General features: G+C 45.0%; 1 protein-coding gene across 1 annotated transcript in view; it reads left to right on the forward strand.

Moving 5' to 3' along the window:
• SART3 (spliceosome associated factor 3, U4/U6 recycling protein) overlaps window positions 1-22,333 on the forward strand; it is a 67,305-nt gene that overhangs the window by 5,412 nt on the left and 39,560 nt on the right. Inside the window, exons 7-11 of the mRNA XM_040416619.1 lie at window positions 693-848; window positions 976-1,114; window positions 10,565-10,672; window positions 15,863-15,940; window positions 16,126-16,184. Of these exons, the coding sequence (XP_040272553.1) occupies window positions 693-848; window positions 976-1,114; window positions 10,565-10,672; window positions 15,863-15,940; window positions 16,126-16,184 (540 nt within the window). The remainder of the gene's footprint in view (window positions 1-692; window positions 849-975; window positions 1,115-10,564; window positions 10,673-15,862; window positions 15,941-16,125; window positions 16,185-22,333) is intronic.

Here is a 22,333-nt window from a genome sequence, read left to right on the forward strand (position 1 = left end):
ATTCAGCCATTGATAAAAAAAACAATCACGTCTATCCTAAATATGCACTAGTTCTATGGACGCCTATGCACCTCTGTGATTTCTCACACTGAGACGTTTTCTTATAGATTTTGTCTGTGAGAAGAGAAAAAGAAAACTGTGGCATTTTCCAACTCGTGCCATGTGGCAGATGGTATTACTGCCAACCCATACTGAAGTCTGAGTATCACCATATGCCTCCTTGATCCATGTTCCCTTTTAAATAAGTCCTCAAGCGACCGTATTACAGCTCAGTAAGACCAATGAATTGCACAGAGCTGTGATCTAACACCCTTAGAGGTGGACTGGGCCCTACTGTGCTTCCAAATGCCTTCAATGTCACGTATATATTTCCGTTGGATCCAGTATGCATCCGAAAAAAAAAAGTTTTATACGGAGATGTTCTCAAGACAATATAAGGTGGAGACACTGCTATGTGCATGATGGCTAAGACTATTTTTGTATGAAATGGCTATTAGACCCTTAGTAATCTTTCATCTATATATTGCATTATAGTTTTTGTATATTTTTATTACAGTCTAGGAACTAAACGGTTGAAATAAAACATCACATTTTGAAAACGCTTGTATTGTAGACCACTATTAAGAATAGCAGGATGTGTTTTGTGTGTTAGGTTCTTAATGCCTATAACTGTCCATCTTGTGCTCCATTAGCTGGCTGCTGAAACGCCGAAGCTGGCAGAATACCAAGCATACATTGACTTTGAAGTGAAGCAAGGAGACCCTGCTCGTATCCAGCTTATTTTCGAGCGTGCCTTGGCAGACAACTGCTTAGTGCCAGATCTGTGGGCCAGATATACACAGTATCTAGTGAGTACCTGGTTGGAAAAGACAATCTTGCCAGTTTTCAAAGATTTATATGATCATTTTAGCATGCATCTATTGGCTTCATAGACAAAAGGGAAAATAAAAAACCTAATAACACTCTCTCCTTTAGGACAGGCAGCTAAAAATGAAGGAACTTGTGCTTGGCGCACATGATCGAGCTGTCAGAAATTGCCCATGGACTGTAGGCTTGTGGAAAAGTTATATCCTTGCATTAGAGCGACATTCTGTAGATCACAGCACTATAACTGGTAAGTCTGCATTGTATTTGTGTTTTGCTGGTGATTACATTTATGTTTCAAAGCAAGCATACCACTAGGGCTGCAGTAAACGATTATTTAGTAATCGAGTATTCTACCGATTTATTTTTACGATAAATCGAGTACTCTAAAAAGAAAAAATGAATTAATAGACTGTTTTCCTTTATAAAAACTCATCAGACCCCCTACCATCAGTCCCCAACACCCTTCGTTCCCCCCTGTGCAATCAGCCGAAGTGCATCAGTTTCCCCCCAGTCCTATCACTTCCACTATCTCCCAGTGCCTTCGGCTCTCCCTCCTAGCCATCAGTGCCTTAGGCTCTCCCTCCTAGCCATCAGTGCCTTCGGCTCTCCCTCCTAGCCATCAGTGCCTTCGGCTCTCCCTCCTAGCCATCAGTGCCTTCGGCTCTCCCTCCTAGCCATCAGTGCCTTCGGCTCTCCCTCCTAGCCATCAGTGCCTTCGGCTCTCCCTCCTAGCCATCAGTGCCTTCGGCTCTCCCTCCTAGCCATCAGTGCCTTCGGCTCTCCCTCCTAGCCATCAGTGCCTTCGGACCCCCCTCCTAGCCATCAGTGCCTTCGGACCCCCCTCCTAGCCATCAGTGCCTTCGGACCCCCCTCCTAGCCATCAGTGCCTTCGGACCCCCCTCCTAGCCATCAGTGCCTTCGGACCCCCCTCCTAGCCATCAGTGCCTTCGGACCCCCCTCCTAGCCATCAGTGCCTTCGGACCCCCCTCCTAGCCATCAGTGCCTTCGGACCCCCCTCCTAGCCATCAGTGCCTTCGGCCCCCCCTCCTAGCCATCAGTGCCTTCGGACCCCCCTCCTAGCCATCAGTGCCTTCGGCCCCCCCTCCTAGCCATCAGTGCCTTCGGACCCCCCTCCTAGCCATCAGTGCCTTCGGACCCCCCTCCTAGCCATCAGTGCCTTCGGACCCCCCTCCTAGCCATCTATCCGTGAGCTCTTAAATCATAATTGCAGCATTTTCCTAGCGCACACTTTTACTCCACATTTATGGTGCATTTTGTTTGATGTTTACAATTGATAACTGTTCATTGGATAGAATTTTTTTTGCCCTTTCTGTAATGAAAATTTGCTCCCCATGCACTGACATTCTTGCATTTACTATCCTACATCTTTGAGAGATATATTTTTTTCTTTTGGTTATTTAAATGTTTTTTTATGTTGGTGATACATGTGACTTTTTTATGTAATTTTTGAGTTTTCGTTATCTATTTTATACCAAGGAAAATGTTAAATTGACAAAATAGTTGTTTTTCACATTTTTCTAGCACAAAGTGCAACTGAAATATTGTTTTGATTTATGTTCCCTTTCTGTTATGGTCATTTTGATATAGGAGATTTATGGGTTATGGTCACCGGGTTGAAGCAGCGATGTGGAATAGTGGTGGCTTTTTATTTTTTTTATTTTACATTTTGTGGGCAGTTTTATAACACTTAATTTTTAATACTTAAAATTTCTGTTGTAATGGGGGCTGGGATATTAGCCCCAGTTACATGGGACATACTAACCCTAGATGTCTCACTGCAGAGCTCGTCTGGATCTGCTAAGAACCAACAACTGGTGCAGTTACCTGGCTCCCAGCGATCACATGACTGTTAGGACAAGAGCAGGGCTTCCTGATCTGTATAAACAGCGCTTATTGAGTGCTGTGTATACAGTGATGGAGGAGACAGTAAAAAAATAAAATAAATTTGCCTTCTCTGTGTGGAGCCCTGCTGTCACTAAACTGTCTACCTGCTTTTGCAGGTGCACGATCTTTGTGCAGCTTCGGCCTCTGCAAGGATGTTCACAAATGCCCTTGCAGAGTTAAATGCTGACTGCTCAGATGTTTTCTAGTAAATGGGCTGTGCGCAAGTGGTTAAGGAGGGATAGAGGAAAACTGTAGTATTTTTGTAAAAACAGCTGTGGTTTTGCTGCATTTTATTAAAATCATTGCCACATAAACCATGATAAAAATGACATAAGGGACCTGTTCACAGCAAAATTTTGCTGGCGGCTGTGTGGTTTGTTAAATGGTTTGTGCCTCCTATTCATTTCTTTTTTTTTTTTTTTTTTTTTCTTTTACATTTTAACATAATAAACACTTAACATATACAATATCGTATCTGCTAGTTGACAATCAAGCTTCATATGAAACAATGTATAGTTTTAAAATAACGTATATTTCCCTTTTGAGTCTGTTACTTTAAAATACAGAGAACAATGTGTAAACGAACATTTCCTTTGTCAGAAGTATCCAGTTCTTTTATACCAACTCTCTAGGTTCTTCCTTTTTTATTTCTATTTCCCTAAAGTACCTTTGAGCTCTTCTAATGGGTACCATTCGTCTAAAGGGATCCACCAGCTGTCTTCTCTCCTTGTCTTGCCAATAACAGATTTCCATTTCTTAAAAAAAAAACATTTTGTCTGGTTTTCTTTCTTTGGTTGCTAGTAATTGTTCTATCCACATTTTTTTATTTATTTTTTTGTAATCAGAATTACCTCTTTAGAATTTACCGTAGTAGTTGTGGGAGTAACCAGTTACCTAATATGCGTTTCTTTGCCGCCATGATAATGATATGTTTCTATGGGAGGCAGATGGGTGACTTTGCCTGTTGTAGAGCTGGGCCTTTTACTGCAGGAATGAAACCATGCCATTTTGCAGTCTATGGGACCCATAAGATTGCTTGACCCTTTAATTATTGCTCAAGTGTCATCCCAGAAGGCTTTCAATTGTTTGCAGCTCCAAAGCCCATGGTACAAATCAGATTTTTGTTCTAGACATTTTGGGCATTGGGTTTGCCTGTTTGGCATAAGGGCTGATGAAGGCAAATTAAATGCATAATTGTCCTATGCATGATTTTCAATTGGGTTTCCCCCCCTAATTTTCAAATAGGATATGTTTTCTAAAGTCTATCCACCCACTAACTATCTCTCTTCCCACCTCCTCCTCATCCAATTGCTTTGCCCAACCTTTATAAATGGAATGGATGTTCCCCGAGAGCAGCTTGGTCCTAATGAAGGAATACAAATCTGATATGGAGTATCTGTCATTTGAAGTAAGGAGAGTATCAAAAGCATTCGAGGGAGCCTCTCTGACAATATCTGATAGCTTTGACCTACAATAATGCATTATTTGCTGGTAGGGGAAGTGTTGGGAGCCATAGAGGGTATACTTTTCACATATTTCTTCAACGTTTTATCATTGGTGGGAGATTGGAAAATTGAGAATGTACAAAGGCCATCAGATCCCACGGACTTCCCATATCCTTTTCTAATGGTAGCTTGGAGTAGTAGTTGGTGTTTCTTTCTTTTCCAATCCAAAATATGACGTAATAAACATGCTATATTATATCCCCTCACATTTGGAAAATTTGCTCCACCCTCTGTTTTAGGTCTCATAAGTTTGTCTAGAGCTATTCTGGACTTCCGTCCCGACCATATAAATGAGACGAAATGTGAATTTAATGCAATTGCATCTTTGTGTTTTATCAGTACTGGTATCGTTTGTAGGGGGTACAAAAGTCTAGCAAAGCATGACATTTTGACTAAGTGACACCTCCCCACCAAGTTGAGTGGAAGATTAGCCCACCTTTTCAAGTCAGAGAATATCCTTTCTAGTAGGGGTTTGTAGTTCAAGTTGTACAAAGAGGCAGGAGATCGGCCTATCTTTATCCCAGGATATTTAATATGGTCGCTTGGGGGTGCTATGCCATAAGATTTGTGTATCAGGGTACTTACGCCTATGTTGCCACTTAGATCCAACATAGGTTTACTTTATACCCCGAGTATGTACCAAATCCTGTCAATGCAGAGAATATTTTAGGGATGTGTGTGGTCGGGTCACCCAAAAATAAAATGATATTGTCAGCAAATATTGCTAACCCAACTTCTTGGTCTCCCACCTTAATACCTCTGACTATTTCTGATGTTTGGAGATATCGGGATAAGGGTTCGATAGCTAAATTGAATAACAAGGTTGATAAGGGGCATCCCTGTCTTGTACCCTTTTGCAGTTCGAAGGGCGATGAAAAATATCCACCTGTGTGAACCCTTGCCTGGGGATGCCTGTAAATATGGCTAAGTAACTTTCGAAAGGGGCCCTCAAACCCCATCTTGTCCAATACTAACCCTATCCAGTTCCATCTGACGTTACCGAAAGCTTTTTCCGCATCCAAAGCAGGTGTCTCTCCCTGGCGGGGCCAGTGCTGAACCTGGTCTAGAACTGCCAAAACTGTTTGGATATTCGTCACAGCTGCTCTACCCTGAGTAAAACCCACCTGCACAGGGCTTATTAGTGAAGGCATAAAGGTTCCTAATCTGTCGGCCATAATCTTTGACAGAATATTTGCGTCTACATTTATTAATGAGAGAGGCCGATAGGAGCTTGGATGCAGCTCATTTTTACCCGGTTTGAGCAGAAGTTTAATGTATGCTAAGGAGGATGACTGTGGAAGACCTCACTCTCCCAAGGCAGAGTTAAATACCGTAGTTTAAGTATTCCCTATTTGCCCTTTTAAGATTTTATAAAATTCCCCCATTAACCCGTCTGGGCCTGGTGTTTTGCATGTTTTTTGTGACCCAATGGTTTCCAGCACCTCTTTCCGTCACTGGGGAATTCAGGAAAGATAATTGTTCATTTGACACCTTAGGGATGTGTATCTGGTCTAGTATTGTGGTTTGCTGTATGGGGTCGTTTGTATCAGCGTATAGGTTTTTGTAGAAATCGCCCAGGATTCTGTTTATATTCTGTAGTTGTATCACCCTTTTCATCAGTTAACGCCCCTATATGGGTAGCTGGAGGTTTATCCTTAGAAAGGCCTGCTAGTAATCTTCCCGATTTATTGCCATATCTGTAAAGGGTGGCCTCCCATTCTTTTCTATAGAAACTCTTTCTCTGCTGCCCATCGGTTAAAGGCTTGTTGGGCCTCTTTCCAATCTTGGAGGTGAGCAGATGAAGGGGATCTTACGTAACTGGCATATGCGCATCACAGTTTCTGGCTAGTCTGTTTGTATTTATTCCACATTTCCTTTTTCCTTCCCGCTACATAAGAAATGATTCTGCCCCTTAGGACAGCCTTTGCAGTGTCCCAAAACAGACTGATATTGTCTCTGTGGCTTATATTATCTATGTCCTATTTCCCCCGCCATCTTCAAGAGTGAAGCAAAATTTTGTCTAGATGGGTTGGAACCCTCCATATAATATCACTGCCCTTTCTTTGAGTTTCTGCCATTGTCAGTACTAATGGGGCATGATCAGATATAACTATATCTTGTAGTTCTGCGGAAATGACCCTGGACAGCAGGGGTTTTGTACAAGCATATAATCGATCCTGGACCAGGAGACGTGAGCATGTAAATGGAACGAGTATTCCCTTCCCTCTGGATGTAAGTATCTCCATGTGTCTACAAGTCTCGTGGAGTCTATAAATGAGCCCAGTGTATTTTCGTGCCTTATTTTGTGTAATTTTTTTATGCGACATTGGATCTCGGCTCCTGTCAATGTCCTGATCCACTACGGAGTTAAAATTTCCTCCAACTAAGGGCTCTTTCACACCTGCGTTCTTGTCTTCCGGCATAGAGTTCCGTCGTCGGGGCTCTATGCCGGAAGAATCCTGATCAGGATTATCCTAATGCATTCTGAATGGAGAGAAATCCGTTCAGGATGCATCAGGATGTCTTCAGTTCCGGAACGGAACGTTTTTTGGCCAGAGAAAATACCGCAGCATGCTGCGCTTTTTGCTCCGGCCAAAAATCCGGAACACTTGCCGCAAGGCCGGATCCGGAATTAATGCCCATTGGAAGGCATTGATCCGGATCCGGCCTTAAGCTAAACGTCGTTTCGGCGCATTGCCGGAGCCGACATTTAGCTTTTTCAGAGTGGTTACCATGGCTGCCGGGACGCTAAAGTCCTGGCAGCCATGGTAAAGTGTAGCGGGGAGCGGGGGAGCAGTATACTTACAGTCCGTGCGGCTCCCGGGGCGCTTCAGAGTGACGTCAGGGCGTCCCAAGCTCATGGATCATGTGATCGCATGGATCACGTCATCCATGCGCATGGGGCGCTCTGACGTCATTCTGGAGCGCCCCGGGAGCCGCACGGACTGTATGTATACCGCTCCCCGCTCCTACTATGGCAACCAGGACTTTAATAGCGTCCTGGCTGCCATAGTAACACTGAAAGCATTTGGAAGACGGTTCCGTCTTCAAATGCTTTCAGTACACTTGCGTTTTTCCGGATCCGGCGGGCACCTCCAGCAACGGAAGTGCATGCCGGATCCCAACAACGCAAGTGTGAAAGAGGCCTAACTTTACTGCTGTTGTCTGAATGGCTACCTGAGTTTCTAGATTAAGAAAGAAATCTCTATTGTCACTATTTGGGCCATATACATTGAACAGCTCTAATAGACCGCATGGTGTGTCAATGGTCATGTGTAGTAGACTGCCATCACCATCTGGTGCTACAGATAATACTTTATGTGGTAGAGATTTGTAAATGAAGGTAAGCACTCCAGCAGATCTACCTTGGGCTGGTGAGCCATATATTTCCATTCCCCCTCCCCTAGATGAGTTTCCTGTAATAACGCAACGTCTGCCCTTAATCTTTTTAAATGGCGAAGAACAATCATCCGCTTCTCTGGAGAGTGGAGGCCCTTAATGTTCCAAGTGACTATACGCATTATTAGTTTTAAAGACAAAGACATTCATAAGCTGATAATCCTCACATATATAGTATTGCCCTCTCGTGTTTTCCCTAAAGTAGAATTTATCTCTAGCTCCATATTTCTTTGAGTTGGTAATCCGACTCATAATGCTTAACAGTAGACGGTCAGTCTCATAACCAATTAACAAATGCGACAACATAAACATTATTTTAACGAGAAGGGCCTCCTTTTGTACTAGGCTCCTTTCTCCTATTCTCCTATTTCTCAACCTATGGCTATCTCTGGACTTTCACTCCAAGAAGTGGGTTAACATTGGGTGAAATTTGCTGCCATCACTCTTAGAAGAATAATAAGCCCTCTATACTTATCAGTCCACTGTTAGGGTTGCATAGCAGTTCGGTCTTTGGGATGATCTGGCTTCTGTGACCTGCAGTTCTTTCTCAGTAATTTTCCTCCATTCATTCCATCTTTGTTCCGAAACAGTAGGTGCCTGGGTAGCGTGTTGAGAACTGCCCTTGTCCCCTTCCTGACATAGAGTTGGCGAGTGTCTGTCTTTTTTGCTTGTATTGTTGCTCTTGTCGACTTCTTTCCATCTTTGGGTCTCACCAAATTTCCGCGCTTCCCCTAGTGATTTGAAGATATATGGAGCTTCACCTGCAACTTGAATCCTCAATGTCGCAGAATACTGTAGTTGGAATTTTATTTTCTTTGTGTAAAGTGTGGAGCACTTCTATCCAATCTAGAGGAGTGAAAATCTACGTCAGCGCGTATTTCTTGAAGTGAGGCTGACACCGCTGTGATAAGAGAGTCTTTGATGTCTGGGGCAAGATGTTTTGCTACTTCAATAGCTAGTCTTTTATAATCAAGAAGGGTCCCCAGGCGTTCAGGAGATATCAATTCCTGCTCTCCCACAAATATGTCCAGAGAGAGCCTCACATGCATTTGCGCGATCTTCACGATCTTTGTGGTTTTCGCGCTCTTCCGGCGCCCTATTGCCTTCCCCTCCGCCTGGACACCGCTTGCAAGTGCCAGATGGAGGCTCTGTATGCGGCTATGTGCTGTTCTGGGGAGAAGTTGAAGCGGAGCTCCTCACTACACCGCCTTACATTCCAGCGCCGGAACCAGAAGTCCTCCTATTCATTTCAATTGGGAGGCAACGCTTAAGATCCCAGAGTGGTGTCTTAAAGTATGACATGTCCATTCTCAGCGTCGCTTTAAACAGCCGCTCCTTGATCTTCTGTGCTGCCTCCCATTTATATGAATGGGAGGCAGAAAAGGCACGACCGCTGACGGAATTTCGGTCCGTGCAAGAATTCCGTGCAAAAAATAAATACTGTGTGTACTAGACCTTACTGTGCCCTAATGGACCAGATCTAAAAAATAGTCAGTAGTCAATAGTGGACAAAATAAACAGCAGGTAAGCACTTGTGTATCATTTTAAGGGTTTTCTCCCGTCTTATAAAGTGATGGCGTGCCACTAGGAAATGCTGTTACATTACTATCGGTGTGGGTCCGACTTCTGGAACTCATACCGATCCTGAGAATGAAGGGGCGCTGTGACAAGCCCCCACTGATCATGAAATGATGACATATCCTAGTGACATGCTATCACTTGATAAGATGGGCAGATGGGAAAAGACCTTTCAAACCTGTACTTAGGTCTAATGTTCTAGAATATTTTGTTTAATTTCTTATTAAAGGGGTTGTCCGAGTTATTTTTTTTGTTCTTTATATGTTTCTAAGTAATCAAATGTAACAGCTTTGCCATGCACTTATGCATCTGTAGTTGCTCCTTTCTCAGATTTCATTGAGGGTCACATGACCTGTGATTTCAGCTTCTCTCCCTGCTCTGATAATGTTTAGTGCACAAGCCTGACAGAGCAGATATGTGCCTGTACACGACACGTCACTGTTCTGGTCGCGCCCCCTGCACTGCAGTCTGCTGCTTGTTGCTCTCTCCCTGGATTCTTGAGGAAAAACATTAACCTCTTCAGCTGCACAGACTCGGGGCTGAAGGCTTTACTGAGTAGCTGTAGGCAGTGAGGAGACAAATGCTGGCCACAGGAGCTGACAGGAGTTCTGCAGAGCATTGCACAACAGTTAGGGGGAAGATCCTGTGTGTATCAGCAGTGTCATTGTACAGCTGGGACTTGTAGTCCTACACGTACAACATGCTGCTGAGTCTCCGAGCAGGCAGACATGTCACTCAGGGCAGCTCTTGTATTCACTCCCTTAGCAGTGTCATTATACAGCTGGGACTTGTAGTTCTACACATACAACATGCTGCTGAGTCTCCGAGCAGGCAGACATGTCACTCAGGGCAGCTCTTGTATCCACTCCCTTAGCAGTGTCATTATACAGCTGGGACTTGTAGTTCTACACATACAACATGCTGCTGAGTCTCCGAGCAGGCAGACATGTCACTCAGGGCAGCTCTTGTATTCACTCCCTTAGCAGTGTCATTATACAGCTGGGACTTGTAGTTCTACAAATACAACATGCTGCAGAGTCTCCCAGCAGGCAGACTTGTCACTCAGGGCAGCTCTTGTATTTATTCCCTTTGCAGAGCAGGGGGAGGGGCAGAGATTGTTATTGCAGGTGAACAAAGGGCCAGAAGAGAACCAGGGAAATTAGGAAAAATATATATATTTTTTTAACCTAAAACTTGCTTAACTCCGTTATATATTGCTGCCTATCAGATTTACAGTGCTATATATATTTTTTTTTTCCGTAACTCGGACAACCCCTTTTTAATGTTTTTTTCTGTGTTTTCACTTGTAGAAACTTTTGAGAAGGCTCTAAATGCAGGTTTCATTCAAGCCACAGACTATGTAGAGATTTGGCAGTCATACTTGGACTATCTCAGAAGAAGGGTGGACTTTACTAAAGGTAACAAAATATTTTTATATTATCTTTGTATCCCCAATTCTTTCCACCCCCCTCTGTTCACCGGAAGACAATCTTTCTTCCCATCTTTAGGAGGTATTCTATTTTAATGGGTTTAAAAGAATATTCTTTCCATTCTGATCACCTCATTAGCATATTGGAGCCATATTATCTCAACAACATGTCAATCCTGATGGACCTCTTTAACCGCCTCCGGACCGCCTAAGGCTACTTTCACACTAGCGTTCGGGGCTCCGCTTGTGAGTTCCGTTTGAAGGGGCTCACAAGCGGCCCCGAACGGATCCGTCCAGCCCTAATGCATTCTGAATGGATGCGGATCCGCTCAGAATGCATCAGTCTGGCTCCGTTTGTCCTCTGCTCCGCTCAGCAGGCGGACACCTGAACGCAGCTTGCAGCGTTCTGGGCTCCGCCTGGCCGTGCGGAGGCAAACGGATCCGTCCAGAATTACAATGTAAGTCAATGGGGACGGATCCGTTTGAAGTTGACACAGTATGGCTCAATTTTCAAACGGATCCGTCCCCCATTGACTTTCAATGTAAAGTCAAAACGGATCCGTTTGCATTATCATGAACAAAAAAAAATAAAAATTTTTTTTTTTTTTTTTTTTGTTCATGGTAATGCAAACGGATCCGTTCTGAACGGATCTAAACGTTTGCATTATAGGTGCGGATCCGTCTGGGCACATACCAGACGGATCCGACCTAAACGCAGGTGTGAAAGTAGCCTAACGCAGATTCGCGTTTCGGAGGCGGCAGCGTCACGCATATATGCGTCATCTCGCGCGAGCCGAGATTTCCTGTGAACGCGCGCACACAGGAACGGAAGGTAAGAGAGTGGATCTCCAGCCTGCCAGCGGTGAAAGTTCGCTGGCAGGCTGGAGATGTGATTTTTTTTTAACCCCTAACAGGTATATTGGACGCTGTTTTGATAACAGCGTCTAATATACCTGCTACCTGGTCCTCTGGTGGTCCCCTTTGTTTGGCTCGACCACCAGAGGACACAGGTAGCTCAGTAATATGTTGCACCAAGCACCACTACACTACACCCCCCCCCTGTCACTTATTAACCCCTTATTCACCCTTGATCACCCCATATAGACTCCCTGATTACCCCCCTGTCATTGATTACCCCCCTGTCATTGATTACCCCCCTGTCATTGATTACCCCCCTGTCATTGATTACCCCCCTGTCATTGATTACCCCCCTGTCATTGATTACCCCCCTGTCATTGATTACCCCCCTGTCATTGATTACCCCCCTGTCATTGATTACCCCCCTGTCATTGATTACCCCCCTGTCATTGATTACCCCCCTGTCATTGATTACCCCCCTGTCATTGATTACCCCCCTGTCATTGATTACCCCCCTGTCATTGATTACCCCCCTGTCATTGATTACCCCCCTGTCATTGATTACCCCCCTGTCATTGATTACCCCCCTGTCATTGATTACCCCCCTGTCATTGATTACCCCCCTGTCATTGATTACCCCCCTGTCATTGATTACCCCCCTGTCATTGATTACCCCCCTGTCATTGATTACCCCCCTGTAAAGCTCCATTCAGATGTCCGCATGATTTTTACGGATCCACTGATAGATGGATCGGATCCGCAAGACGCATACGGATGTCTGAATGGAGCCTTACAGGGGCGTGATCAATGACTGTGGTGATCACCCCATATAGACTCCCTGATCACCCCCCTGTCATTGATTACACCCCTGTCATTGATCACCCCCCTGTAAAGCTCCATTCAGATGTCCGCATGATTTTTACGGATCCACTGATAGATGGATCGGATCCGCAAAACACATACAGGCGTCTCCCTGGAGCCTTCCGGGGGGGTGATCACCCCATATAGACTCCCTGATCACCCCCCCTGTCATTGATCACCCCCCCTGTCATTGATCACCCCCCCTGTCATTGATCACCCCCCCTGTCATTGATCACCCCCCCCTGTCAGGCTGCATTCAGATGTCCGTATGATTTTTACGGATCCACGGATACATGGATCGGATCCGCAAAACACATACAGGTGTCTCCCTGGAGCCTTCCGGGGGGGGGGGGGGGGGTGATCACCCCATATAGACTCCCTGATCACCCCCCTGTCATTGATCACCCCCCTGTAAGGCTCCATTCAGACATTTTTTTTGGCCCAAGTTAGCGGAAATTATTTTTTTTTTCTTACAAAGTCTCATATTCCACTAACTTGTGTCAAAAAATTAAATCTCACATGAACTCACCATACCCCTCACGGAATCACGTAAAAATTTTTAGACATTTATATTCCAGACTTCTTCTCACGCTTTAGGGCCCCTAGAATGCCAGGGCAGTATAAATACTCCACATGTGACCCCATTCTCCTGAATACGGAGATACCAGATGTGTGACACTTTTTTGCAGCCTAGGTGGGCAAAGGGGCCCACATTCCAAAGAGCACCTTTAGGATTTCACAGGTCATTTACCTACTTACCACACATTAGGGCCCCTGGAAAATGCCAGGGCAGTATAACTACCCCACAAGTGACCCCATTTTGGAAAGAAGACACCCCAAGGTATTCCGTGAGGGGCATGGCGAGTTCCTAGAATTTTTTATTTTTTGTCACAAGTTAGTGGAAAATGATTTATTTTTTTATTTATTTTTTCTTACAAAGTCTCATATTCCACTAACTTGTGACAAAAAATAAAAACTTCCATGAACTCGCCATGCCCATCAGCGAATACCTTGGGGTGTCTTCTTTCCAAAATGGGGTCACTTGTGGGGTAGTTATACTGCCCTGGCATTCTAGGGGCCCAAATGTGTGGTAAGAAGTTTGAAATCAAAATGTGTAAAAAATGACCGGTGAAATCCGAAAGGTGCTCTTTGGAATATGGGCCCCTTTGCCCACCTAGGCTGCAAAAAAGTGTCACACATCTGGTATCTCCGTATTCAGGAGAAGTTGGGGAATGTGTTTTGGGGTGTCTTTTTACATATACTCATGCTGGGTGAGAGAAATATCTTGGCAAAAGACAACTTTTCCCATTTTTTTGTATACAAAGTTGTCTTTTGCCAAGATATTTCTCTCACCCAGCATGGGTATATGTAAAATGACACCCCAAAACACATTCCCCAACTTCTCCTGAATACGGAGATACCAGATGTGTGACACTTTTTTGCAGCCTAGGTGGGCAAAGGGGCCTACATTCCAAAGAGCACCTTTCGGATTTCACCGGCCATTTTTTACAGAATTTGATTTCAAACTCCTTACCACACATTTGGGCCCCTAGAATGCCAGGGCAGTATAACTACCCCACAAGTGACCCCATTTTGGAAAGAAGACACCCCAAGGTATTCGCTGATGGGCATAGTGAGTTCATAGAAGTTTTTATTTTTTGTCACAAGTTAGTGGAATATGAGACTTTTTTTTTTTTTTCTTATCTTACAATCGTCATTTTCCGCTAACTTGTGACAAAAAATAAAAAGTTCTATGAACTCACTATGCCCATCAGCGAATACCTTAGGGTGTCTACTTTCCGAAATGGGGTCATTTGTGGGGTGTTTGTACTGTCTGGGCATTGTAGAACCTCAGGAAACATGACAGGTGCTCAGAAAGTCAGAGCTGCTTCAAAAAGCGGAAATTCACATTTTTGTACCATAGTTTGTAAACGCTATAACTTTTACCCAAACCATTTTTTATCAAAGACATGTAGAACAATAAATTTAGAGCAAAATTTATATATGGATGTCGTTTTTTTTTGCAAAATTTTACAACTGAAAGTGAAAAATGTCATTTTTTTGCAAAAAAATCGTTAAATTTCGATTAATAACAAAAAAAGTAAAAATGTCAGCAGCAATGAAATACCACCAAATGAAAGCTCTATTAGTGAGAAGAAAAGGAGGTAAAATTCATTTGGGTGGTAAGTTGCATGACCGAGCAATAAACGGTGAAAGTAGTGTAGGTCAGAAGTGTAAAAAGTGGCCTGGTCTTTCAGGGTGTTTAAGCTATGGGGGCTGAGGTGGTTAATTTTGATTTATTTTTGTGTCTTTTTTTTCACTTGTGGTTCTTTTTCCTTAATTTTTTGGCTTGTTAAAAAAAAAAAAAAAAAATGTACAAAAAAAGTGTGTGTGAAAGAAACCTTATGGAAGTCTTTTTATATTTAGGTAATGATGACCGATGATCTGACAAAGCTTTTCTTATAGGAAAAAAAAAGAAAGAAAAAACTGTCCTTTCCCTGCATTTAATCTCCCCTCTCACTTGGTCCTTAAAGGGAACCTGTCACCTGGATTTTGTGTATAGAGCTGAAGACATGGGTTGCTAGATGGCCACTAGCACATCTGCAATACCCAGTCCCCATAGCTCTATGTGCTTTTATTGTGTATAAAAACCGATTTGTTACATATGCAACTTAACCTGAGATGAGTCAGAGCTTGAAAATATGACTCTTCTCTGGTCACACAAGTAAGATATGACTCTTTTTATGTTAATTTGCATATGTATCAAATCAGTTTTTTTACACAATAAAAGCACACAGAGCTATGGGGACTGGGTATTGCGGATGTGCTAGCGGCCATCTAGCAACCCATGTCCTCAGCTTTATACCCAAAATCCTGGTGACAGGTCCCCTTTAAGCAGAGTTCAGAGGTCCATATTAAAAGCCATCCGTCACGTTGCGGCCTCATCACACAGATAATTGTTAATACGCAGAGAGTCCCGTATGTGCGTGTAGGAGATGGTCCTGATTACTGCTGATACAACTGTCTCCAATGATCCCTGGGCCCTTGTTCATTGAGACACCAATCAGAATAGGGCATGCCCAGAGCTTTTCCGCATGGACACTAGGTCTTTGTGAAAGGATGGATTTGTGAGCTGCACTTTTGACTTGTACGGGTCAGCGTGCTGTTCATGCGCAGTTCATTGTGCACATGAGCAATAAATGAGGTCTGTCAGAATCCGTTCTTAGGGGAACTTTAGAACTTGCCTGTCTGGCTGGAGGTAGATGGGAATCTATGTTGTTCAACGTGTTGCTAAAGTGCTCTGACTTTTATGGATGCATCTATGTTCTATTGTGACTGTAGACCAGAATTAGGATGGGAATATACGGTATGCATGTTTTAGACATACCATTGCGTATACTGGGTATTGTACTGATTGTTTGTGTAATTGTTATTTCTGATTGATTGCTTTACCTTGCAGATTCCAGTAAAGAACTTGAAGAGCTTAGAGCTGCATTTGTTCGTGCATTAGACTACCTTAAGCAGGAAGTGGAAGAAAGTAAGCACTTGTACTGTATGGTGCGACATTCTTTTAAGGGTTGGGATTTTTGTGCAGTTGACTAGATGATACTTATTTTTGGTCAATCTGACCTGCTTTTGGGATATTTAATTGATTTACTATATTAGGTTTTTATAAGATGTCTTAATAATTTGTCATATTGAATGTTTCTATAATCTTTACAGGGTTTAGTGAAAGCGGAGATCCTTCTTGTAGCATAATGCAGAACTGGGCCTCAATAGAGGTAAGATTTTCATAACCATACGATAATGTTGTAGTTCTGCTGTCTAGGGCAGTGATTCCACATGTCCACGCTTCTCTTCATGCGCATGTGCCACACGCAGTACGATAAGGGTTGTGCAGTGTCAGGATATTGATGACCTACCAGATCAGTGGTGGTGCTGGGAGTCAGTCCCTCTCCAATCTGATCAGCTGTTTCTTGGGGGGGTCACGGCACTCATGCAGGTGCTGCATCCTCTAGTCAAGTCAATGGGATGAGCGGTTGTAATTACACTGCACCGCCACTATAAGATAGACCAGGGATGCCCAACCTGCGGCCCTCCAGCTGTTGCAAAACGACAACTACCAGCATTCCTGGACATCCTACTGCTATTGGTCTGCAGCAGGGCATGGTGAGAGTTGTAGTTTTACAACAGCTGGAGGGCTGCAGGTTAAATATCCCTGAGATAGAAGACATGCAGTAAAAAAAAACCACTAAGGAGAATGCAGTGCTCGTATGAGCACAGAGACGCCTTTTAAACAGGTGGTTGGCGGTGCTACCGGGAGTTGGACTCCCATCAATCTAATATAGGCCATCATTATCTGGACATTGCAAAACCTCTTGAAGTGCTGGAGTGTGTGGATAAATGACATACACTTGGAAGAGTAATGCTGGCCATACACAATTGGGTATCTGTCTGCTGAGCACTACTTTAGCAGACTCCCCCATGCACGGCCTAGCCTGCATGTGTTCTGAATGGGGACAAGCAGTAAGCTGACATGTATCTGATGTGTATGGCCAGCTCAACAGAAACCGTGCCAGATAAAGTAGTGTAGTTATTGAGTAACCTAAAATCTTTAGGCTATTTCAGCAAATATTGATGGAAACCTATTGCAAAAGTCATAATGCAGCTGACTAATAGGAGCTAAGCTGCAGCATAAAATGTTTTTACATGATGTAAATCCGACATATGTAGTATGGACAATGGAAGTAAAAAAGGGGTGATAGGGAGAAGGGGAAGAGCAAATAAAGAGGAAAGGGAATGGGATGGAAGCGCCACAAGACTATGGTGTGGTAGCAAAAAAGAGCAAGAAGAGAGAATTCTCACTACATATAGTGGAATATAACCAATGGTAATGTAGATAAAACCACAGAACGTGAAATAAGACCAAAAACTGTATAAATGAAATGGGCAAAGTAAGGGAATTACTTCACTAGGGAGGGGGATGCAAGATAAGCTCAATACACTTTCTACCCTCTCCTTCCCTGCCAAGGTGGCCTGGAATTTATGGTGGAACTTCGGTATCCCAAAGATGGTTGAGGGACTTCCCGAAAGGTTTGTAGAATAAAACTTCTGAAAATCTTTCTGGAAGTCTGTGTACCATCTTTGGGATACCAAAGTTGCACCACTTTATGTAGTGATATATATATTTCAGCCCTACTAGAACTTGCATTATACATTTTTTTGGTACCCTATTAACTACTAACTTTGTCAGGACTGGCGATCCTTTATACACGTTTTTCTGCTTTTTGTGTATTGAATATAGTAGGTGTATGGAGACAATATTTATATTTCTTATCTGTCTCATTGGGAGACACAGGCTTTGACCATGGGTATAGCTGTTGCTGCTAGGAGGCGGACACTAAGCAAACAAAGTGTGAGCTCCTCCTTCAGCTATACCCTTCCTGCAGGGACTAAGCTAAATCAGTTTTAGCTTAGTGTCTGTAGGAGGCAGACCTCCCTGCCTGGTCTGCTGATTATTTTTTTATTTTTTTGCGGGAAGCTTCAGGCAGTCCTTAAAACAGCCTGCACTCCCAAACCAAACCCCCTGTTCGTTCCCGCTCTCAGTAAGAATAGGAGGACCAAAGGTTCCCGTAAAGACCTCGGTCTCCTGCCAGCAATCGCATCACCACGGCCGCCCCAGCGAAAGTTCCCTCTGTTTCCAGTGTAGCGTCCCTCACCAAGGGGCCACACACCGAAGTTGGTGATCCGCCTGGAGCCAGGGGGGCAGAAGACTGCGGACAGGTGAGTAGGAGTCTGCCTACAGTGCCCCCCTCCAGTTCCCTCTCCTCCCCATATGTAATAAGAGCCCTTTAAATGTTAAATGGCACCTGTGCAAGGATCAGGGGGCTGCTCCTGTTGTGTGGCCGAACCGGTTGAGGATATCGCAGCTTCCACAGGGCCACCAGGGCAATTGGTAATTGAGGGCCCAGCTTCATTTGGGGCCTACTACTGGGGGCGTCCGTTTCCATGGCGGCGTCCTCCTGAATGGGGCAGAGTTTCCTCCTGAGCGCCACTTCGTGGTTGGCGCGTCTGTTCTGGCGCAGCTGGGGCCTTTGTTAATTGAGGCCCCGACTTCTGTGTGACCTGCTCCTGCAGGGCAACCCCTCAAACTCTGTGCCAGGATTGTCACTATGTCTGAGCCCAGACCCCAGGTCCCGAAGCAGGCAGTCCCTTTGGTGCGTCATTTTTCTTGTGCATCGCGTTGCGCAAGATTCCCTCTGCTTTGCGCGTGCTGCGCCGCCATCAAGTGGCTAGGCTCCAGACCCGTTGCTGCCCAAGCCACGGAAGAAGCGGAATGGGCGTGTTCCCTGTATAGGTTGGTGCAGGATGTCTCCAATACTAAAGCTATTGTGGATATATTGGGGCGTTTGTCTGCAATGCAGTCCTCTGACCGGTCCGACTCTGGGGATCAAGGGGGCACATGCCCATTGCGGCCTTCCCACAAAACGAGCCAGAACATCCTCCCCAAAAGGGTGTCTGTGTCTCCCGTTTCCTTGGCCTCTCCTCCTCATACTAGAGAGTTTTACTCAGACATGTCCTCAGTTGAAGAGGCATGTTCTGAGGAGAGAGGGTCAGACGAGGATGTTGTCTCACCTGAGGGTCAGTCGTCCAAACTGTCATCCATGGTGAATAATTTAATTACGGCAGTTATTGAGACTCTGCAGGTTGAGGATCCAGCGCGGGTGTTTCCTTCAGGAAGTTCTGTCATTTGCACAAGTGTTTACCCAGCCACCAGGAGTTTGATTCCTCTCTCTCCAAGGAGTGGAATTTCCCTGATAGACATTTCATGTTGACAAAACGATTGAACGTCCTTTATCCTTTTCCGGAGGATTTTACTAAGAAATGGCCGGCTCCACCTTTAGTGGACCCGCCAGTTTCCCGCTTGGCTAAACATACTACATTGCCAATGGCGGATGGGGCTTCTTTTTCTGATGTCAAAGATAAGAAGCTGGAAGCTTTTGAAAAATCTGCCTTTGAAGCAGTGGGCACAGCGCTGCAGCCAGTGTTTGCCTCTAGATGGGTGAGCAAGGCTATGGAGGAGTGGGCAAGTAACTTATTTCAGGGTCTCGACTTGGGAGTCCCCTCGGGGGAACTTGCAGATGTGGCCCTGCAGCTCTCGCATGCCAGTGCATATTTGTGAAGCATCTTTGGACGCGGCCAGGTTTATGGCTTGCTCATCAGCCCTGTTGGTGGCTATTCGCTGTACCCTATGGCTCTCCTGCTGGGCGGCAGATAATGCTTCAAAGCGGACCCCGACGGCTCTCCCCTTTACTGGCGGCAGACTTTTTGGTAAGCGCCTGGATGAGATTATTTCGGATGCTACAGGTTGTAAGAGCACCCATTTACCACAGAACAGGCGGTCTAAGAGGTCAAAAAAGCGGAAGCCTTTTTTTTGTCCCTTTTAGGAGTTTTTCCAGCCCCAAGAGGGCGTTCATCAAGTCGGCCACGGATCGGAAGCACAAACCTTCCTTCATGCCGCGCCCTTCCTGGCGTTCCCGTCAACAGGGCTCCAAGTCCTTTAATCCCAAAAACTCTGCTGCATGACGGGCGGCTCCCGGCGCCCTCCGTTCGGGTGGGCGGCCGGCCGGCTTCATGTGTTTCGACATGTTTGGCTGGCTCACGTCTCAGATGCGTGGGTGAGGGAGGTCATTGCAGAGGGCAACAAGCTGGATTTCAAGACCTCCCCTATGGCCCGTTTTTTTCGGTCATCTCCTCTGGCCTCTCTCGCAGCCGCAAACCTCATGGTGCTCAACCGTTTCCTTCGCGTCCACAGATTCTGGATAGTCACTGAGGTCATTGCGTCCATGGAACCGGGGGAGTACCTGTCCTCGATTTAACATCAAGGACGCTTATCTTGACATGCCCATATGCGTCAGTCATCAGAGGTTTCCCCGGTTCGCAGTGGGTCTATTTCACTACCAATTTGTAGCCCTCCCGTTCGGCCTGACCGCGGCTCCCAGGGTCTTTTACGAAGGTTCTGGCGGCAGTCATGGCCCTGCTCCATGCCAGGGGGATTGTGGCAATCCCTTACTTAGACTACATCCTGGTGAAGGGTCCGTCGTTCCGGGTGATGGCGGACAGCTTGCACATTGCTCTAGACACCCAGGAATGCTTCGGATGGATCCTGAACAGGCAGAAGTCTTGTCTTTATCCATCGCAGCGGTTGACTTGTCTGGGCATGGTACTGGACACTTGTCAGGCCAAGGTGTTCTTGCCTCTGGAAAAACTATTCGCTCTCCATCTTCAGATTCTCGAGGGAGGGAGGGAGATCTCTCATTCTGTTTACGCCAAATTTGTAACGAGTGGTTATTTCAGTCAACGTTGCTCTTCTATCAGCTTGAATCAGTTGGCCTATTCTCCTCTGACCTCTAGCATCCACAAGGCATTTTTGCCCACAGGACTGCCGCATACTGGATGTTTTTCCCTTTTCACACCATTCTTTGTAAACCCTAGAAATGGTTGTGCGTGAAAATCCCAGTAACTGAGCAGATTGTGAAATACTCAGAACGGCCCGTCTGGCACCAACAACCATGCCACGCTCAAAATTGCTTAAATCACCTTTCTTTCCCATTCTGACATTCAGTTTGGAGTGCAGGAGATTGTCTTGACCAGGACCACCCCCTAAATGCATTGAAGCAACTGCCATGTGATTGGTTGACTAGATAATTGCATTAATGAGAAATAGAACAGGTGTTACTAATAATTCTTTAGGTGAGTGTATAAGGTGGCTTTTTTGGTTGCAATTACTTCTATTCGCAGAGTGTCGGAACTCGCAGCTCTGTCATGTTGGTCGCCCTTCCTGATCCTCCATCAGGATAAGGTGGTCCTTCGCCCTTCCTGCCGAAGGTGGTGTCGGAATTCCATCTAAATGAGATTATTCTCTCTTCATTTTGTCCGGATCTGTCTAATCCTCGGGTGCAGTTGCTCTATACCCTGGATTTGGTACGAGCCGTTCGGATCCATCTGTCCCAGACGGCATCTTTCCGGCGAACGGATTCCTTATTCATGATTCCAGAGGGACCGAGACGAGGGCTGGCAGTATCAAAGACTTCCATTTCCTGATGGATTCGTTTGGCTATTGTGGAAGTGTACCGCGTTAAGGACCAGGCCCTGCCCTGCCGAGTGACTGCTCATTCGGCTTGGGCAGTGGGGACCTCTTGGGTGGTGCATCACGGGGCTTCGGCCCTTCAGGTGTGCAAGGTGGCGACCTGGTCGTCTTCGCATACTTTTTCCAAGTTTTATTGAGTGCACACCTTTGCATCTTCTGACGCTTCTTTGGGGACGTAGAGTTTTGCAGACAGTGGTTTTATGATTGGCAGAGGGGTTGAAGTTAAGCCCTCCCTCGGGGACTGCTCTGTAACGTCCCTTGGTCAAAGCCTGTGTACCCCAATGAGACGGATGAGAAAACTAGATTTTTGGACTTACTGTAAAATCTGTTTCTCTTCCGTTCATTGGGGGACACAGCTCCCATCCATCTTTTTTGTTTATGGGCCTTTTCGGGCCTGTGTGGTTCTGGGTTTGTACATAATGTAATTTTCTTGTGTCTGGCTTCGCCTACTGCTTTTGCGCTAAACTGATTAGCTTAGTCCTGCAGGAAGGGTATAGCAGAAGAGAAACAGATTTTACGGCAAGTACAAAAATGTAGTTATTGCTGGGGTCTGGTGATTGAAATATTCATAGAAGTGACTGATATTTTAGGTCTTCTGTAAAAAAAAAAAAAAAAAAGTTGTAGAGTACAGCTTCCCATAAAAAGATTATTTTATTCATTCAACGTAAAATCCAAACATCCAATACAGTATAAATGTCTACGCGTTTCGGACCCCAACATATCGCGTAGACATTTATACTGTATTGGATGTCTGGATTTTACGTTGAATGAATAAAATTG

This window comes from Bufo bufo, chromosome 2 (genome assembly GCF_905171765.1).
Source record: "Bufo bufo chromosome 2, aBufBuf1.1, whole genome shotgun sequence".
In the NCBI taxonomy this organism is placed as follows: domain Eukaryota; kingdom Metazoa; phylum Chordata; class Amphibia; order Anura; family Bufonidae; genus Bufo; species Bufo bufo.